Genomic DNA, 14,259 nt, shown 5'->3' on the forward strand with positions numbered 1-14,259 from the left:
GGATGATAGTGGTGTGAACAGGCAGTGGCTCGGGTGGTTGATGTCCTTGGTGATCTTTTTGGCCTTCCTGTGACATTGGGTGCTGTAGGTGTCATGGAGGGCAGGTAGGTTGCCCCCGGTGATGCGTTGTGCAGACTGCACCACCCTCTGGAGAGCCTTGCGGTTGAGGGCGGTGCAGTTGCCGTACCAGGCTGTGATAGAGCCCGACAGGATGCTCTCGATTGTGCATCTGTAAAAGTTTGTCAGCGTTTTTGTTGACAAGCCAAATTTCTAATGACATCACAAAATTAAAACTAATATGGCATTCGTTTTCTATAGCTCCCCACTGATCATTCCCCATATTCTTATGTTAGAATTATTGTTCCAGTATTCACTTTTGATGTGCTAAAGTTTCGGCGGGAAAACTTCTGTGAAACAAAGAACATTCCTTGGGTTAAATACTGGAGTGGGAGAGAAAGTCTCCTTCTCCTGTAATTTATGACAGGGTATGAACTGTCAACCCCCCAGCAGCCCCCCCCACCCCTGTGGGAGAGAGAGGGCCTTGTTATTGTCATCCATTGCCAAGCTGATCTGACCCATTCAGATCCTCACAGGACAGGCATGACACACCCTAAGGCATGGAGGGAGAGAAGGAGAATGGGGGGGGGAGAAGCGAGGTGTCGTAGTGTCAATCTCTAATGACTACTGTCTGGTTCCTGTGTTACAGCCCCCGGAGATGCTGAAACGGATGGTGACGTATAACAACTCGTTTAGGTCCAACAACAAGAGACAAGTAATCCATACCCATCACCACCTTCTCCCCTGACTGTGCTCTCCTCTGCTCTGAGTGGTTCTTAGTAGTTTAGTGGTTGTTTTCCCCTCTTTCTAATCTAAATCAATCCACCTTTCTTCCTCAGAGTGACTTGTGGAGTGACTGCCTCCTTTATTTCCCTGGTTCCCAATCTGTCCTTTCTGTTGGACACAGTAGTTCCTTGTACACATTCGATAGTTCAACTAAATTGACTGTGGAAGTTATGTACATGCATTGGGCCTTCTTTTGTCTCAAGGTAAATATGCAGACGGTGTGGATGCTGAGTAGTGTAGATATGTGGTTGTACGTCTTCCTTTTAGTGTTCAGGTTGCACTGAACTGAACTGACAGTGCATTGTCCCGCTGTCAATGGCATATTAGTGTTTGATACAAACTGAGACCACAAGCAACTTCCTGTGCAATGGGAAGAAGGACCTCCATGTTTTGACTCGACCCTACATATCATGCTTATTGTTATTAAAAACCTTGAGTTAACATTCCTTGCCTTAAAATAAACTCTGTGGGAATCTCAATCGGCACCCTGCTATTCCACATATTCTGCACTATAACTGGTGGAAAGTAGTGCACTATATAGGGGATAGGATGCTATTTGAGATACAAACTCGTACCGCAGATAGCCTTTTGTTCTGTTGATGCTTTTCTAAACACCTACATGATGCTATTAAAAAGGCATCAATGTCATTACAATAAATTGGCTTCTCATTCAGCCAGATTTAATTAACGTTCATTCTGACTCCCTCAGACTGATGTCTCCAGCCATGAAGGACGCTTTTCAATTAAATTGGCATTTGTTTCAAACTGGAGACGTCTGCTTTTTGAAATGGAAAGTGCAGTGTGATTGCCTTGCTAACTGAGCTGTTGCTGCAGTGATGGAGACATGATACATGTCCTCTTTCTCCTGAATGGAGATTGAGGAGCTGTAGCCCTCAGATTTTGAAGGCCACAGATGACGGTGTTTGTGTATGTCAATAAGGCCTGTCCTAGAGGAGAAGGAAGAGCCTTTAGATGTCACACTAGCAGACAGAGATGCATTGAACATTTTTATTTATTCTTTATTTAACTAGGCAAGTCATTTAAGAACAAATTCTTATTTACAACGACAGCCTAGGAACAGTGGGTTAACTGCCTTGTTCAAGGGTGGAGCAACAGATTTTTACCTTGTCAGCTCTGGGATTCAATCTAGCAACCTTTCAGTTGTTGGCACAACGCTCTAACCACTAGTCTACCTGCCACCCCATGCCTGTTCTGTTTTTCATTCAGAATTGTTATCTCCTTTTACAATGTTTTGAAGTGAAAATAAGAAATGCTGTCGCTATCTCGCTTTACAAAACAAGGTTCTTGAACAGTGGAGCAAACAGAAAAACTGATTTTTGGATACCCTTGGTAGGACAATGGAAGTTTACTTTAAAAAATCTATATTTTATAGTTGCAACCAATGTGTTGAAACACTGAAATGTGTTGGTGTTAACAATAACATCTAGATTTTTTAAGCAACATGTTTATTTAGTGAGTTGCTAAATACACTGAGTGTACAAACATTAGGAACAAGTGCTCTTTCCATGACACACTGACCAGGTGAATCCAGGTGAATAGGTATGATCCCTTACTGATGTCACTTGTTAAATCCACTTCAATAAGTGTAGATGAAGGGGAGTAGACAGGTTAAATAATTATTTTTAGCCTTGAGACAATTGGTATGGCCCCTCCCACCGTGGCTGCTTCCAGTCTATTCTCCTCAGGGACTGGATCCCCCCCCCCAGTCTCCTGGTTGGATTGAGTGAATCACCTTCTCCTGTAATTCACCCGTTGGACACAAAAACTTGGACATACGGGTTTGGTTAACAAACAGTCCTCTCATGTGTTCTCCTAGTATATCTTCAACTTCTATGTCTACCTATTCTGGTTCCTAACTCTGGCCTTCTATTTGTTCTACCTGATTAGCTAAACTGTCATCCATTACTTAAAGAAATAGATCCTAGTAAACCAACTCTAGTGATAATATCTTGACCTAATATTTTAGCTACCATAATCGTGTCCGTCAAGTAAGTTGGGAACGCTTCTACCCATTTGCTATATTTATCTATTATAAAAAATATTAAAATATTTTAATTAGTTCGTTATCCTATAGGCCACAGTGTCCTAACCTATCCCCCCTATTGATACATGGCTCTGCCCATGTACTGTATCAATTTGCCGCATATCTAAACAATGACAGGTAAGATGAGTAAATTATCCTTATGTCGGACATTATCTTGTAGGATCGCCCCTTTCATTTTCCACATGTCCAATTCTCCCTGGGCCGTTCGTTCATGGCTATCCTGTAACAATTATCTGTCAAGTATCTTATCTTCTTTGGTTTTAAATGCCTATGTGCTTGTCTGTGTAAATAGTAACCTTTCTCTCCTTTCTTATTTCGCAGGCACTAGTCAATGCTACTATTTTCGGCCTGTTGTGCAGAATAATTTCTAGGCAATGGTTCAGTGTCTAACACTTTAGTCCCTGAAACCAACTAGGCTTTCATTCCCCTTTTATTTTCACTCAGTAACTGTTATCTACCCATTCTGTGTCACTCCTATCTTTTCTCCTCATGCTACTCCCTCCCCAACCATCAAGGTCTCAGCAGTGCGGGGAGGGCTTCTCCGTCTGCCCTTCCTACTATCTGTCTGTCGCTCTTTCTCATAACAGTCAGTATCAAATATGGGTTGTTTCCAAATATTTACTAAATGTCTCACTGTCTCCCTGTCTGAACTCATGGATTTTAGAAAAATCACCTGTCTATGGTAGCAATCTCTAAGGTTATTACATATTTTGATTAAGGCTATCTCGATGCTCTCAATAATCCTGAATCATCCTAGATGTCATATATCCCTGTCCTGTTGGCTTCGATTAGGTTCTAAATACTTAACATAAGTCTACCATATATCCAAGGCTATGCCATTTATTTCTTCTCCTTGGTTCAAATTACAAATATGTCAAAGAACTATAAACTCTATCATAAAAATCAATTACCTTAAAATCAGTATCACAAATGACCTTAAATTCATTATCCAAATGGCCCTCCCATGAGGCTGATCAGACCACAAAGGAAAGCCATGATAGAGGTCAAAAGTCATACCACCCTTTTACAGTCGTGTTTCATACTATATTATACAAATTAAAGAAAAACCATCAAACATTTTCTACATGTTGTATCCCAGATTCCCAGAACATTCCCTTTATCAAAATAATTCACGTGTTTAATTAAAACTCAGAAAATAAACTTCTAATATTCCATATGTGTGTGTACCCCTTTAAGATATCGTCTCATCACCTGAACCAGGACTCCAAGATATCGTCTCTAGGAAACATGGAAATCTCTTCAAACCCAAAGGATAAAAACAAACGAACAAACGAAACATTTCCAGGCCTTTTCAATTTGGTAGGAACATGAATAAAGATTACCGACCTTCGTCTCATAGACTGGGAAAAGCAATGTTGGTTGGATCCCGTCACCGTCTCTGCCGACCAAAGATATGTATATACCGGCCTGTTATGGAACTCCAATGTCAGGGGACAGGTCTTTAATTTACGGGTCAATGACCCGCCCGTGCACAGTATTTCGGTGTGGTACCTTCGGACGGCAGGGACAGGTATTGGGATCCGGCTCGAAGGACCAAATTGTCATGAGAATTATGTTCTCGATGTTCATAAACTGAACTTCAATTAACTACTTAGTCTGTAACCCAGGATTTGTAAGATACTGGTTGAATGAAACAGACCGAGGCCCCAGCTATGATAGTCAAAATGTTTATTCACGGGCGCGCTGGTTAGTTGTACAAAAGCATTCATTTTATAATAGCTCCTTACACACATACATTTGCACACAAACAGTAGGTATCCTACGCACATACTGTCCTGCTACCCAGCCGACAAAGATTAGGGGAGTCCGTGAGAATCACTCCCCGTCCTCCCTCAAGATAGGGAGACCCTGGGAAGTACTCTCAGTGGCCCCCCCAGCCAAGGTCGGCACCGAATCTTGCTCAGACAGTCTGTTTTTAAGATACTATAATAGACATTGTTACAGTTATATTGTTTTACCCTAATTCTGACTAAAACTACACATAATTTATTATCATTTTATGATTCTAATGTATTTCATTGATGATTCTAATCAATTACATACAATTATATAGTTTCAGGGTGGAATATTTTAATCATTCATTTAAACATACAAATTCCATCCACAGACATGGATTGTGTGTGTGCCATTCAGAGGGTGAATGGGCAAGACAAAATATTTCAGTGCCTTTGAATGGAGTATGGTAGTAGGCAGGGTTGGGTAGGTTACTTTCCAAATGTAATCCGTTACAGTTACTAGTTACCTGTCCAAAATTGTAATCAGTAACGTAACTTTTGGATTACCCAAACACATTAACGTAATCTGATTACATTCAGTTACTTTTAGATTACTTTCCCCTTAAGAGGCATTAGAAGAAGACAATGTATGTTACCAATTGAACAACATCTATTGCAGAATAAATCAATGTTAAAGTTTACATACCTGGCCATATATGGATGTTAAATTGTACTGTATGGGTTGGTTATATGTAGGCTTCTTCTAACCCATCGCTTTCTACTACATATAATAATACGATTAAATTATATCTTTACATTAAAAACCAGTCATTCCAATAAATGTTATACCCCTTGATCTTCAAGAATACTATTTGGAAATATGGAAGTATAGATTAGCCAAATAGTTTTACCTGAGCACTAAGGACTTATTAGCCAGCCCCACTCGGTTGTTTATGATTTTGTTGTCATGGAGGACTGATTGGGCTCATTTGATTTGAGTTGAAAAATAAAGGCTGCGCTCATAGAATGGTACGCTTTGATCACTACTGAAAAGTGCTATTTACATGTGAAAAATGAATGACATATGCTGCCTTTGCTATACTGTAGGACTATTGTTTACCTTTTTGTTGGTGACACTTTGATATCTTGATAATATGCAGCTGTTTAAAGGGCAAATCCACAGATGAAACTAACAAACCGTCGGCCCCGCCTCTGTTTTGGCAAAAAGCTTGGATGCAAGGACTGACCATCCATGATATCAAAATTATTATTTTAACCATGTTATGAGGTCATACAGTGTTTGTTTACGTTTACAAACATTTAGAGAAAAACGTGCTTATATTTTGGGTTCTCATGGAGTGTAACAATTTAACTAAGCTCATGAGGCATTTATAAGTTATATTATTCAAGAAAGTTTACATACACCTTAGCCAAATACATTTAAACTCCGTTTTTCACAAATCCAGACATTTAATCCTCGTAAAAATTCCCTGTCTTAGGTCAGTTAGGATCACCACTTTATTTTAAGAATGTGAAATGTCAGAATAATAGGAGAGAGAATGATTTATTTCAGATTTTATTTCTTTCATCACATTCCCAGTGGGTCAGAAGTTTACATACACTCGATTAGTATTTGGTAGCATTGCCTTTAAATTGTTTAACCTGGGTCAAATGTTTCGGTAGCCTTCCACAAGCTTCCCACAATAAGTTGTGTGAATTCTGGCCCATTCCTCCTGACAGAGCTGGTGTAACTGAGTCAGGTTTGTAGGCCTCCTTGCTCGCATACGCTTTTTCCCCACAAATTTTCTATAAGACTGAGGTCAGGGCTTTGTGATTGCCACTCCAATACCTTGACTTTGTTGTCCTAAACCATTTTGCCACAACTTTGGAAGTATGCTTTGGGTCATTTGTCCATTTGGAAGATCCATTTGCGACCAAGCTTTAACTTCCTGACTGATGTCTTGAGATGTTGCCTCAATATATCCACCTAATTTTCCTGCCTCATGATGCCATCTATTTTGTGAAGTGCACCAGTCCCTCATGCAGCAAAGCACTCCCACAACATGATGCTGCCACTCCCGTGCTTCATGGTTGGGATGGTGTTCTTCGGCTTGCAAGCCTCCCCCGTTTTCCTCCAAACAGAACGCAGGTCATTATGGCCAAACAGTTCCATTTTTGTTTCATCAGACCAGAGGACATTTCCCCAAAAAGTATGATCTTTGTCCCCATGTGCAGTTGCAAACCGTAGTCTGGCTTTTTTTATGGCGGTTTTGGAGCAGTGGCTTCTTCCTTGCTGAGCGGCCTTTCAGATTATGTCGATATACGACTCGTTTTACTGTGGATATAGATACTTTTGTACGTGTTTCCTCCAGCGTCTTCACAAGGTCCTTTGCTGTTGTTCTGGGATTGATTTGCACTTTTCGCACCAAAGTACGTTCATCTCTAGGAGACAGAATGCGTCTCCTTCCTGAGCGGTATGACGGCTGCGTGGTCCCATGGTGTTTATACTTGTGTACTATTGTTTGTACAGATGAACGTGGTACCTTCAGGCATTTGGAAATTGCTTCCAAGGATGAACCAGACTTGTCAAGGTCTACAAAAAAAAAATTCTGGGGTCTTGGCTGATTTCTTTTGATTTTCCCATGATGTCAAGCAAAGAGGCACTGAGTTTGAAGGCCTATTCCTGCTCTTTTCCAGCGATCCATCAAACCCATTTGGTGTGTCATCATATTGGTCTCTGACTTGTGGTCAGACTCGCTCAGGTGGAACAAATTTAAACTTCCGCCTTTTTTCAATGTTGATTTGAATGTCATTGAGAAAACAGAGGAGTGTCAAAGATTTTTCAAAAGAATCTGTAATCTGATTACAATATTTTAACGGATTACAGTTACCGTTTTTTGGTAACCCCTTACATGTAACGGATTACGTTACTCCCCAACCCTGTATGCGCACCAGTTTGAGTGTGTCAAGAACTGTAACGCTGCTGGATTTTTCACGCTCAACAGTTTCCTGTGTGTATCAAGAATGGTCCACCACCCAAATGACATCCAGCCAACTTGACACAACTGTGGGAAGCATCGGAGTCAACATGGGCCAGCATCCCTGTGGAACACTTTCAACACCTTGTAGAGTCCATGCCACGACGAATTGAGGCTTTTCTGGGGGAAAGGGGGGGGGTTCAACTTAATATTAGGAAGATGTTCCTAATGTTTTGTACACTCCGTGTGTATAGTTAGCCTTCTCTCTGTCATCACTTTATTTTTCAAAGCTGGAAAGACTTGGAAAATGAGTCCACAGCCTTGGTTTTTGTTGTATTATAACATTCATCAATTTGAAATACCATTTAAAGACAGAAGTGGTTGTCAAAGGAAATCTAGCCCTTGTACACTCACCACACTCGTTCTCTGTTAGAGCCTAATTACATAATTACATGCCAAAGTCATTTAGAAAAGTAATAAGCTACATTGCCCTGGTTCGGGTTGAATCTATGAAGTTTTACAGTGCCGTAGACTAACAAAGGAAAGGATAGCCATTTCTGCTTGTACCACAGATTGTGTAAGATGTCATATTACTGAGCAAGAAATCAGTTAAGAGACCAGGGTGATATAGGGCTTATATTATAGGCCTATTGTTCAACCATGCGTGTGGTGCTGAACCTCAATGCAGCATTGCCATGTTGAACTGTCTAATATGTTGTTTGTCTTTCAGGGCTTTCAGAAATACGTGGAAGACTTTGATCCCCACTCCATGGTACTGTATGTCTGTCTATAGCTGCAACAAGACGTACAGGATCATGTCATGTGTACAGGCGTGTGACATGTGCCAATGAAGATCTGTTAACCGTGACCAAAAAATCAGTTTGTAAATGTCTCCATTGTGAGCCATCCCATAGTTGACCTTCTAGGTTCTGTGTGGCCATTGAGTCACTGTAACAGCCATTCTGTGTTTTAGCCTTCCTGGAAACCTCAGTCGGACACCTCTAATGTTCTAGTCTTTCTTGGAAATAGTCAATGCACCTCAGGGAAATGGTTTTCTATAGCTAAAGCCATACATTGCCTTTGGAAAGTATTCAGACCCCTTGACTTTTTCTACATTTTGTTACGTTACAGCCTTATTAAATTGACAAAAAGGTTATTTTTCTCCCCTCAATCCACACACAATATCCTATAATGATGAAGCAAATACAAGTTGAGAAATTTTTGCAAATGTCTTACAATAACCCCTGAAATAACACATTTACATAAGTATTCAGGCCATTTACACAGTACTTTGTTGAAGCACCTTTGGCAGCGATTACAGCATTGAGACTTATTGGGTATGACACTACAAGCTTGGCACACCTGTATTTGGGGAGTTTCTCCCATTCTTCTCTGCAGATCAAGCTCTATCAGGTTGGAAGGGGAGCGTCGCTGCACAGATATTTTCAGGTCTCTCCAGAAATGTTCAGCCGGGTTCAAGTCCGGACTCTGGCTGGGCCACTCAAGGACATTCAGAGACTTGTCCTGAAGCCACTCCTGCGTTGTCTTGGCTGTGTGCTTAGGGTAGTTGTCCTGTTGGAAGATAAACCTTCGCCCCAGTCTGAGGTCCTGAGCACTCTGGAGCAGGTTTTCATCAAGGATCTCTCTGTACGTTGCTCTGTTAATTTTTCCCTCAATCCTGACTAGTCTCCCAGTCCCTCACCCTAAAAAACTTCCCCACAGCATGATGATACCACCATCATGCTTCACCGTAGAGATGGTGCCAGGTTTCCTCCAGACGTGACGCCTGGCATTCAGGCAAAATAGTTCAATTTTGGTTTCATCAGACCAGAGAACAGCAAACTCCAATTGGGCTGTCATGTGCCTTTTACTGAGGAGTGTTCCAAACTTCTTCCATTTAAGAATGATGGAGGCTACTGTGTTCTTGGGGACCTTCAATGGGGACCTTCAAGAAATGTTTGGATACCCTTCCCCAGATCTGTGCCTCGACACAATCCTGTCTCGGAGCTCTACGGACAATTCCTTTGACCTCATGGCTTGGTTTTTGCTCTGACATGCACTGTCAACTGTGGGACCTTATATAGACAGGTGTGTGCCTTTCCAAATCCAAGTTGTAGAAACATCTCAAAGATGATCAATGGAAACAGGATGCACCTGAGCCCAATTTCAAGTCTCATAGCAAAGGATCTGAATACTTATTGTAAAAAAGGTATTTCTGTTTTTTATTTTCAATATATTTGCTAAAATTTCAAAACTGTTTTTTTTTTGGCTTTGTCATTGTGGGGTATTGTGTGTTGATTGCTGATGGTTTTTATTTATTTAATCCATTTTAGAATAAGTCTCTAACGTAACAAAATGTGGAAAAAGTCAGGTGGTCTGTATACTTTCCGAAGGCACTGTATATAATAGAGATTTACTGTATAGATTGTACAATCCATACATATCTATTCACTGTGATCCAGTGTTGTAATGTTATGTGTTTTGTTTTGACTCCATCCATCTCTGCTGGTTGTGTTAACAGTTCTCCTCGGAACAGATAGCTGGGCGAGACGTGAGACTACTGAGAATCAAAAAGGTAATCAGAATTACCATCAGGATGAACTGTCCAGTTTTGACTATACTTTTCAGGTTGTTATATTCTTTATTTAAGGCAAGAAGGATCAAAACAAACTGACCTTTGGGTACAATGAAGTTAATTGGCAATTTGAAAAGTTCATTCCTGCACTGCAGAATCATCTCTATTTCCTCAGACAGACATATACAGTAGGATGATGGTGATGATGATGATACATCTAAGGCTTTAATCTCTACTTAATCACCCTCCCGGATCCGGGATCCTCCTCATCAGAAACGCTGACTAGCATAGCCTAGCCTAGCGCCACAGGGATATCATATAATATAATTTCATGAAATCACAAGTCCAATACAGCAAATGAAAGATAAACATCTTGTGAATCCAGCCAACATTTCCGATTTTTAAAATGTTTTACAGCGAAAACACAATATATATTTATGTTAGCTCACCACAATAGCCAAACACACAACGCCATTTTTTCACCGCAAACATAGCTTTCACAAAACCCACAAATAGAGATAAAATTAATCACTAACCTTTGAACAACTTCATCAGATGACAGTCTTATGACATCATGTTATACAATACATTTATGTTTTGTTCAAAAATGTGCATATTTATAGGTATAAATCGTAGTTTTACATTGCAGCCATCGTCACAAATAGCACCAAAACAGCCAGAATAATTACAGAGAGCAACGTGAAATACATAAATACTCATCATAAAACTTTTATGAAAAATACATGTTGTACAGCAAATGAAAGATAAACATCTTGTGAATCCAGCCAATATTTCCGATTTTTTAAAGTGTTTTACAGCGAAAACACAATATATATTTGTTAGCTCACCACAATAGCCAAACACACAACGCCATTTTTTTACCGCAAACATAGCTTTCACAAAACCCACAAATAGAGATAAAATTAATCACTAACCTTTGAACAACTTCATCAGATGACAGTCTTATGACATCATGTTATACAATACATTTATGTTTTGTTCGAAAATGTGCATATTTATAGCTACAAATCTGGGTTTTACAACGCAGCCATCGTCACAAATAAAACCAAAATGTCCGGAGAAATTTTAGACAGCGACGTAATCTAACAGAAAAACTCATCATAAACTTTGCTGAAAAATACATGTTGTACAGCAAATGAAAGATACACTGGTTCTTAATGCAACCGCTGTGTTAGATTTAAAAAAAATAACTTTAGTACAAAGCACAGCATGCAATAATCTGAGACAGCGCTCAGCCATTCTACGCCATGTTGGAGTCAACATATTCCACAAAAATACGAAATAACATCATAAATATTCTCTTACCTTTGATGATCTTTCATCAGAATGCAGTGCAAGGAGTCCTAGTTCCACAATAAATCGTTGTTTTGTTTTAGAATGTCCATTTCTTCTGTCGAATTAGCAACTTTGGCTAGCATGGTGGAGCTCAAGTGTCCATCAACGTTTGGCGCATGGAACGAAAAATTCAAAAACTGATAATAAAAGTCGAATAAACTGGTCAAACTCAGTTGAGAATCCATCTTTAGTATGTTTTTCTCGTATGTATCCAATAACGTCCCAGAGCATTTATTCGTGTCTACCTAACGCATTGCAGACAAAGATATGGCGTTCCCAACTGCGTAGCAAAATACTGCCAATATGGCTGACCTGTCACTTCAAAAGCTCTCATTCGGTCCCACATCAGGCTAGACACCTCATTCAACGTTCTACAGCCTGTTGACATCTAGTGGAAGGCGTATGACGTGCATACAGATCCATAAATACAAGGCAATTGAATAGGCAAGGCCTGTCACAGAGACCCATTTCAGACTTTTCACTTCCTGTTTGGAACTTTGCCTGCCAAATGAGTTCTGTTTTACTCACAGATATAATTCAAACAGTTTTAGAAACTTCAGAGTGTTTTCTATCCAATAGTAATAATAATATGCATATCATATGATCTAGAACAGAGTACGAGGCCGTTTAATTTGGGCACTATTTTTTCCCAAAGTGAAAACAGCGCCCCCTATTAAGAAGAAGTTTTAAAGCTGCAATATGTAACTCTTTGGGCGACCCGACCAAATTCACATGGCAATGTGAGTTATAGATCTATCATACTCATTGAAAGCAAGTCTAAGAAGTGGTAGATCTGTTCTATGTGTGCTATTTCGATGCTTCCCGTTCATAAGTTTTGTTTTCCGTCTTTTACTTTCGTTTTTTGTACACCAGCTTCAAACAACTGAAAATACCATATTTTTGGTTATGGAAAATATATTTAGATGGTACAATGATTCTCTACACTATACTTGCTTGTTTTGTCACAAACTGAAATTAGGTGAACTATTACAATTTTAGCAACCATGAAATGGCGTAGCGATTTCTGTATAGTGCATCTTTAAATCATATGTAATGAATGCATTACATGTATTTCCACGTATCTCTCTTACCTCAGGTTGGACCACTTGATCTGGCTGTGGAGGGGGGAGTAGACTCCCCTCTGGGAAAGCTAGTGGTATCTGCCATTTATGATGGAGGCTCGGCAGACAAACATGGTGAGTTCATACGTGTCAACACTTGGATTTATTTAATTTAAAGATTACATACATCCATCTCTTCTCTCAACCCTCTGTTGTCACCAATAGAAATTGAATGGCATGTTTTTGTTTCATATTTGACATACAAACAGAATGTCAAAAGGTTTATTCCGTCTCTCAGAATGATATTCAATGGTCTGATTCCGCTCTTATTAGTCTATGGCTGCGTTTACACAGGCAGCCAAGTTATTATGGGCAAAAGAGTTGATTTGATTGTCAAAAGACCAATTAATGGAAAAATAATCAGAATTGGGTGGCCTGTGTAAACGCAGCCTTTATGTCCCTGTGGAGCAATGATAGTAGAAACCAATCCCAGGCTATTGAGTGGGATATGTTTACTAAACATAAGTTGAATCTACATAGGCAGCACTATTCACCCAGAGGTTGTTGTATGTAAAAACAAAAGTAATTTTTGTGACTGTGTGTGTGTATGCGTGTGTGTGTGCCTCCCCAGGTGGGATAGTGCCAGGAGATGAGGTGATGGCTGTGAATGGGAAGATCCTGACTGACTCCTCACTGACAGAAGGACAAAACTCTCTGACCCGGGCCTGGAACAGCGGAGGGGTATGATTTTGACTGTCTCTTTTACACTCTGACGACAACAACAACGTCTAAGATCAGAAATACTGGGGGGTATTTCTCACAGCAAAATCAATGAATAAACAGGCGAGGGAGTATATCCAAGGCTATCAGTTTGATCCTGTATTGTGAAATACTACCCTGGTTGTTTTGTGCTGACGGTAATTTGTCTTACATGAGTCTTATTGATAAGGCCAGCCCCGATCAAAACGTCAACAATCAGCACAGTTGGTTTTATAGTAGGGGGGGGGGTTGATTTTTTTGGATCAATAGTTCCTCTGCGATATTTTTTTAACCCTGCAAATCCTGTATGGAAGAGGGATAGACAGTTCGTTGTTATATGAGCCAAACATCATTGATTTTTAATGTATGTGTATGTGTGTCTTTAGGATTGGATTGACCTGGTGATAGCAGTGTCACCTCCAAAAGAGTATGAAGATGAGGTGTAAGTACATTCTCTCCATCAACTCCACATGTGGAACAACCTCTACAGTATGTGAATGCACACAATGAATAGCTTATAAATCCTCACAAAGATTCAGTTGAAAGTAGATGCAGGGCGTAATGTTTCAATTGACTTGTTATTTACAGTGCATTCGGGAAAGTATTCAGACACCTTGACTTTTCTTTTTTTTTCTTATGTTAGTCTTATTTAAAAAATAATGACATTGTTTTTTCCCCTCATCAATCTACCCTCAATACCACAATGACAAAGCAAAAACAGGTTTTTAGAAATGTTAGCAAATGTATAAAGAAACAAAAACAGAAACATCACATTTACATAAGTATTCAGACCATTTACTCAGTACTTTGTTTAAGCACCTTTGTCAGCGATTACAGCCTTGAGTCCTCTTGGGTATGACGCTACAAACTTGGCACACCTGTATTT

General features: G+C 39.9%; 1 protein-coding gene across 1 annotated transcript in view; it reads left to right on the forward strand.

Moving 5' to 3' along the window:
* Positions 1-13,819, forward strand: part of LOC120066573 (harmonin-like) — a 39,737-nt gene extending 25,918 nt beyond the window's left edge. The window contains exons 21-26 of the mRNA XM_039017999.1: positions 707-772; positions 8,353-8,394; positions 10,144-10,197; positions 12,650-12,749; positions 13,246-13,355; positions 13,760-13,819. Of these exons, the coding sequence (XP_038873927.1) occupies positions 707-772; positions 8,353-8,394; positions 10,144-10,197; positions 12,650-12,749; positions 13,246-13,355; positions 13,760-13,819 (432 nt within the window). The remainder of the gene's footprint in view (positions 1-706; positions 773-8,352; positions 8,395-10,143; positions 10,198-12,649; positions 12,750-13,245; positions 13,356-13,759) is intronic.
* The last annotated feature ends 440 nt before the right edge of the window (positions 13,820-14,259 follow it).

Source organism: Salvelinus namaycush, chromosome 21 (genome assembly GCF_016432855.1).
Source record: "Salvelinus namaycush isolate Seneca chromosome 21, SaNama_1.0, whole genome shotgun sequence".
NCBI lineage: Eukaryota > Metazoa > Chordata > Actinopteri > Salmoniformes > Salmonidae > Salvelinus > Salvelinus namaycush.